Genomic DNA, 7003 nt, shown 5'->3' on the forward strand with positions numbered 1-7003 from the left:
CACCCCCGCCGGATTCCCACATACCCTGACCCCTTTCTCTGGATTTCGGAGCCATTTCCAGAGTCCCGCTCATATGACCTCATTCGAAGTGCACTGTGGACGAGCTGCCATCTGCAGCTGCTACCACAGCAGCCAAGGGCTTTAGCTCCCGAGTACCTCCCTTCCTTTGGAACTTGGGGGCCCTCTACTCCCCACTTGCACACCACAGACCTTTGCTGAGGATTGTGGGGACCCTCACTCAGTTTGCAGCACGTTGTAGCCATCCCTGTCCTCTCAATACCTCCCTTGCCACTCAGCTTGTGAGCTCCTTTGGAGCAGCGTGGCCCACCTGGCTGCAACGGAAGAGACACAGCTGACAGGGAAACAACAGCTTAGATCTGACAGCCGGAAAGCTCTGTCAAAAGGGACCTCCCTCTTCACACCGTAGAGGCTGTAGGAGCCGCCAGGGTTTGGGAACCAGTGCTGGGGCCAAAATGACTCCACAGCTGTTTTCCTTCCTGGGGAGGGTTCTGGCTCCAGTGGGAATGGCTCAAGTCTCCTAAGGTTCTGAAAGCCCACTGTGTGCAGATTCACGGTACACAGAGAGGAGAAGGTGGAGTCCTGCCCTGGAGGTGGGCACAGCTCACGGATGAGCCAGGCAGGCAGGCAGGCAGGCAGGGCATGAGAACACCTGAGCTGCCTTCATGAGTGAACGGTGTGGGGGCAGAGGAAGAGAAGCCGGTCTGCTCCCTCATGTGGTGCCCAGGGCAGGTTGTCCCCAGAGGAAACCCTTACGACGGTGAGGACTATCACTGCTGTTTCCCAAGGGGTTCCGTCGGTGCGTGTCTTCCCCGGAGCGGTCAGGCCGTCTCTAAAGTACACTGGCCATGGGCATTGCCTCTCCTTGGAACTTCCCATGTGTTTCTCTTTTTTATGGAACAGTGATTTTTTAGAGGGGTTCTGGGCCACAAGGTTGTTGGGTCATTTTCTAGCCTTCTGTCGTGAAGAACGCTTTCCTGGGCGTTGGGGTGGTTTGTTGTTCCAGCTCCCTTTCTTGGCTTCTTTTGGGAGCTGGTGCAACAAGCGGAGCTCAGCCTCTGCCTTCTGGCTGAGATGTCACCCTTCAAACAGCAATGCCTGCCTGGAGATAATGATGGCATTTGCCAAAAGGGCTTCGTTTGGCACATGATATCTTGAAAGGACGTACACCGTCCTTTCAGCTATCAAAGGCTAGTTCAAATGACATACAAATGAGAACTCTCCAATGGAGTCTTACAGTAGGTGGAGAGTCCGGAAAAAACTCCTTCAGTCATTTCACTGAGAGTCATTGATTGGGGACACCAAGAATATAGGAAGGAATGCAGAAAGAAAAGATGAAATTGTGTTCAGGATCGGGGGGAGGGATGAACAGGGCGTGCTTGCCTTGAATCCAGGCTTTGTTGGGGGGTGGGGCATAAAGATCGAACGGGTCTGAAACTACAAATTGGGATGGTAACACAGTATCACCAGAGTTACACAACAGTGTTCCCAAATTGCAACAATGATGAAAAAGTTTACTAATCCCAACTTAACCAAGAGAAATACAGGAAACCATACACAAAATAAAACATCACCAGAAAGGTGGAAACAAACCAAATGCAAAGCAGTTCAGGGGAAAGGAACTCCATGTCCCCTGGGGGCAGACCGAGTTGCCGGCGTCCACGGTGAGCAGACAGGGATGGAGGCTGCAGAGCCGACCGCTCCCCTGGACGTGGTGTTTCCGGCAAGGGCTCTGGGTCTCTGCCCAGAGCGGGGGCTCGTTCTTCCTGCAGGGGCGAGTGAGTCATCGTCGGCGTCTGGGTGTTGCGCGGGAGCCAGGGCAGGCTCTCCCTGCCGAGGCGGTGACTCCTCCTCTGCCTCGGGTTCTCCTGCCAAAGCCCGAGCAGGTACAGGTGCACGTGGAGGTGGAGGTTCTGGCTGAGGGGGTGGGACATCAGTGCCTGGGGCTGGGGGCCCTGCAGGCACGGAGATCCGATCTGCCCGGTGTGCTGGCCAGTACCCAGCTGGCCTGGTGTCTCTGTGAGGGCAAGTCTCGGTTCTCCATCTGGCCTCGGTGGATCCCTGGGTCCTGCACCTGGAGCCACCACCTCTGTAGGGACAGGTCTGGGAAGTAGAGCCTGGTTCCAGTTGGAGGCCAGTGCTAGAGCTGGGGGAGAAGCAAAGTTTGCCCACAGGCCAGCCTTGGCATGTGCGTATCCCGGGACAGAAAGCTTCCAAGAGATTCCCAAAGAATACCCAGGGTCGGATGTCTTTTGGGACTGAAGTGTGCAAGATGGGGGTGGGGGTGTGAGGCCAGCGCTTGCTGCAGGCCCAGCAGCATCTTTCGGGGACTCGTCCGTGTGTAGCTCAGCACCCCCTCCCCACACACTCCCGTGCACCAGCCCCAGCGTCCTCACCTCTGTGCTCTGGCGTGCTGGGCTCCAGGTCCTCCTGCTGCCTCAGAGGCCGGGGTTCTCGGGACTCTGGGTCGGAGCCGGGTGTGCTGAGCTCCGTGGCAGCCTCAGACTGGGCCGCCGGGTGTATCCTGGGCGGTGTCTCGGCAGCAGGCCTTCCCCGCCTCCGCTTCGCCCCCGGTGGGGCTGATGCCTCCGTGGGCACGCTCACCTGGAGCCTGCACTGGGCCTCACGGGCGGGGGGGTGGTGCTCCGACCCCTCCCTCCGGGAGGTGGACGGGGTGTCCCCGTCCTCGGCCTCATCACGTGGGAAGCTCTGCAACGACAGTGACCGTCAGCCAGCCGTGCTGGGAGTTTTCCGAGCTGGGCCTGGCCAGTGGAGCCGCTGCTTCTGCCTGCTCGAACTTCTCTTCCCAGAAGGGTCAGAGACGTGTGTCTGCTCAGATCCCCACCCGGGAGGAAAGAGACCCACCTGAGGGTGTGAGGTCAGCCTGGGCGGCCGGCGCTGCCCGCACTCTCCCCATCCCACCCAGCCTGCTCTCCCCTGGGGTGTGGACACAACTTGTCCGCAGGCTTCTGACCCCACATCCGCCTGGGCTTCCTTGAGGGAGACACACCCCGAGAAACCCGCATCCACACACACAGGCAAAGGACCCGGTGTTTCCGGGTGGCATGGGAGAGGTGGCCTGGCCCCGCCTGGGGCTCCCCGTGTTACCTTTCTGTTTCTCCGGGCAAAGGGCCAGAGGCCTCTCGGGGGTGCCCTGAGCCAACGTCGACAGGGTGCCCACGCACACTGCCTGTGAGCTCTCCTGAGGCCCCGGCCTCTGGGCAGGGGCAAGCAGCAGAACATCCTGGCAGCAAGTGATCTGGCTGGGGGCTCCTCTCCGCTCTGGAGGCCTGGATACCCGGGTTGCGGGTTCTGTTGGGTTCTGTTGCCGGCAGGTGACATCATTTCCTGGGGTTCGTGCTGAGGTCCCTTCCCCAAAACTTCGCAAGGGAATCTCTGGGTTTCTGACTGCTCGGCCACCCCCCTTAGGCCATGTGCAGGCACAGTGACAGCCACACAGCCCAGCCCACAGCCCTGGGGAGGCCTGGGTGCAGCCAGGGCCTGAGCTCCGAGGACCCCGCTGCTCTCAGACCAGGCTCCTTCTTCTCATAAGTGGTGTGGCCCTGGACAAGCATATGCCCCTCAGGGTTTCCCCGGTCTCTCCCTCTGCAGAGTGGGGGTCATTCTCCCATCTGTTTCCTAGGTCTGTCGGCCTACGAGCAGCTCCATGCCTCTCCACCTGGGGCTGATATCACGTGGAGCTTGTGCGCTGAGACTTCAGAAAGAAAGACTCCATCCAGGGCTGACACAGCACAGAATGGGGCAGAACGAGGCCTGGATGCGCCGTGGTACCCAGGAAAAGGCACTCCCCCTCCTGACTGTTTTGAGACCCCGCATGCAAGTTGGAGGACCGAAAGGAAGACTCGAAGGTCTCCCTCTCTGATAGAAAAGAGTAGCCAACTTTCTGGTCCTCTGTTTCCATTGAGATTCTGTTCAAGTGTCCCAGCTCGGCTTCTGCGGGTGGCTGAGCTTCTAATGGCTCCCTGCGTTCTTGTCTTTTCCTCTCCAAACCTTCCGTCCGTTTCCCCCTTCTGGGGTGGATGGGCGCTGTCATTGCTTCTACCTTCGAGACAGATTGATGAAAAGTCTGGACCATCGACTCCTTTCCTCTCTTTGGTTCCGTGTCTCTCTCTGGCTGTGTCCCTCTCTTTTCCTTTCTCGATTCAGTCTGTGCCTTCCTCTTTCTCTCTCGTGTGTGGATGGATGGATGCTAGGAATGCCCATGTATATGATTAGATGAGGGTTATGTTTTAGGGATAGGTTAGAGGGAGAGAAAGGCTTTAGGTCGGAGTTGGTCATGGGGGAAGGGTCAAGGGTGGTGGTGGTGTTTCTTGGAATCTGAGTGCTGTGCATTCTTCGTCTCTTTCCATATGAACCCCTTCTCAGATACACCACTTGCAAGGAGTCTCTCATGTTCCGTTTCCTATCTTTTGCATTTGTGAATGCTTAGCTTCTCTGTTGTGAAGAGGTTCCATTGGATGGAAACCCATTGGTGTACTTGGTTTCCCTCTTCCCCTTACTTGAAGAGACCCATTTCTACCTCCGCCCAGCAAATGGCAAGGAGACTCTGATGTTAAGGAGCCTTTGACCTACGCTTCTTTCTAGCTATCTCATGACATCAGTCTTTAGGGTGAGGTTTTTCCCCGATATTGAGGTGGTGTGAGATCAAAACCAATAGCGTTCTTCAGATGTAGCTGTCTGGTTTTCCCATGGACATTGATTGAAGAGGCTTTCTTGTTCCCATTTGGATATTCTCCCCTTCTGTGTCAGAGATGAGTTGACCATGGATGCCGGGGTTTGTTTCTGGACCCTCAACTTTATTCCATCGATCTGGATCTGTGTGTGTCGTTGTATTCCCAATAGCATACTGTCCTGCTGCTTCCGCTGCGGCTAAGTCACTTCAGTCGTGTCTGACTCTGCGCGACCCCATGGCCTGCAGCCTACCAGGCTCCTCCGTCCAGGGCATTTTCCAGGCAAGAGTACTGGAGTGGGTCGCCATCGCCTTCTCCGATACTCTCCTGAGGATCCTACTTTGGTCGTCTAATTTCCTTTCACACAACCTTGGACGTCCGTATCGGGGCTTTTTCGTCGGATTGTATTGACAATTTAGGCTCTTTTCTGTTTCCGTAACCCCTTTTGCAATTCTTTGTTCGGTGCGAACATGCATTGGCATTTTGGGAGGAATAGCATCGAAGCTGTGGATTGCCTTGTGGGGCTGTGACATCATTTTCCCAATAGGAATTCTTTCAAGCCCTGAGCACAGCTTCTCTTTCCAGTGATTGGTGTGGGCTTGATCTTCTTTCTTCCATCTCTCGCCGTTTTGTGAGAACAGGTCCTTCCTTCCCTTCTGGGTTAGATGGACTCGTGGGTATCACTTCAGTGAATGGCATTGTCAGTGGGGGTGATAATTCCCTTCTCATTGGAAGACTTTGCTGTGAGTATTAGAAGTGCAAGTGATTTCTCTTCCCCTTCCTCCCTGTCCATCTCTCAGAGCCACCGGGAAACAGAGGCCTCATCCAGGGTCACACAGGCCTGAGGGAGTGCAACTAGACTGTTGTTTCTTCAGGCCCTCAGTGCTGGACATCATCCGGGATACTCTGTGTGTGTCTTCCTCAGTCTGGCGTCCCTTCAGACCTTTCCCTAGTTTTCACAGGCTTGTTGTGTTGGTGTTCTTTGTCTGTTTGGAGACACGTCCTTGAGAAGCTTTGTGTTTCCACTCATTCGTCTCGCGATGTATGACCTGTCTTTTGCTTTTGTAATGAGGTCTTTCCCACGGTAGATGTCTTTGATTTTGCAAAGTCCACTGTATTCTCTGGGTTGTTTTGTGGACTGCCTTTTAGTTTTGTGTGTGAAGACTCAAAGCACGTGTCCGGTTTCTGCTCATTGTTCTTCTAGATTTGTGACAACTTTTCATGGAAACTTTGTCTAGGGATAACTGGAAGTGAACTCGGTGTAAGGTGTCAAGTCTCCATCTCCATTCATGTCATGCCCTGCAGTTTCCAATTCCCTGTTCCTGAGTGGTTTTGGAGACCTTGTGGGAAGTTTGGTTGCATCGGAGTTTGCATTTCCACCTTGAGTAGATTCACACTGTTCTGCCCTCAGGGACACTGTCAAGGGGGAGTGAGGAGCAGCCTGCACTTGCAGCAGTGACCACACGGTGGGGCGAGTGCTGCTGTTCCCTCTGGGAGCCCCAGGCCACAGGCATCCCAGTGAGGAGCCAGCTCTGTGCTCAGCTGAAAGGAGTTAGTCTCTCAGGAGCCTCTGAGCCCTTGCCTTTGGATCACCCAGGGTGGGCATTTACTGTGACAGAAAAAAATTGCCCTGAATTCCATGGACGGAAGAGCCTGGCTGTGTAGAGTTCGTGAGTTGCCGTGAATCAGACACAACTGAGGACACAAAAACTCAATAGACTAAAACACTTTTTGGGGGTGGGGGGAGTGAAAGGGGGTGATGTGGTTTTTTTTGTCTTATATAATAGCCAAGGGAAATCTAGTTTAAACCTAAATTCACATAGATGGGAAAGGTATAGCTCTCCGTCACCCTATTAAAAAAAAAAAAAAAAGCGACTTAACTTTTCTGAAAGTTTATTTAGTAGCTTCCTTGAGCAGTTCATTGTGAAGCATTTTTTTTTTTTTTCTGTGACATTGGCCTCATTAAAAAGTACGGTTTGCGTTTACTGGATAATTTTGTTCATTGGTTTGTTAGGGAATCTTGGTAATATTTGAGTTTCCTGGGGAGCATGGTCACATGACCTGGCCCTGGCCAATCGGTGTGTTCCACCTCCCTGGCCACTGTGATTGGCTCCGGACTGGGGCAGTGCCCAATCGGGGCCCAGGGCCGGGCCTCACGTTGGAAGCCAGGGGAAGACGAGCTCTCGTCCTGCTGGGGTAGGGGAAGGGGTGGGGCCGGGGGAGGTCAGGCTCCAGCAGTGGGAGGGGCTTGAGGTCCGCCTGCGGCAGTTGGTGACCTTCCTGCTCCCCTCAGG

The 7003-nt window shown here is 54.8% G+C and overlaps 1 protein-coding gene across 1 annotated transcript; it reads right to left on the reverse strand.

The window, feature by feature from the left end:
• Nucleotides 1-1535: 1535 nt before the first annotated feature.
• On the reverse strand, nt 1536-3319 carry LOC145513750 (uncharacterized). Its single transcript, XM_081510730.1, has 3 exons — nt 3127-3319; nt 2415-2727; nt 1536-2164 (listed from the first exon to the last, which is right to left on the reverse strand). Exons 1-3 carry the CDS (start codon nt 3259-3261, stop codon nt 1536-1538), a joined length of 1077 nt encoding a protein of 358 aa, XP_081366856.1. The 5' UTR covers nt 3262-3319.
• Between the last annotated feature and the right edge of the window lie 3684 nt (nt 3320-7003).

The sequence above is a fragment of the Giraffa tippelskirchi genome, chromosome 7 (assembly GCF_054371585.1).
Source record: "Giraffa tippelskirchi isolate mGirTip1 chromosome 7, T2T-mGirTip1v1.2.pri, whole genome shotgun sequence".
Lineage (NCBI taxonomy): Eukaryota > Metazoa > Chordata > Mammalia > Artiodactyla > Giraffidae > Giraffa > Giraffa tippelskirchi.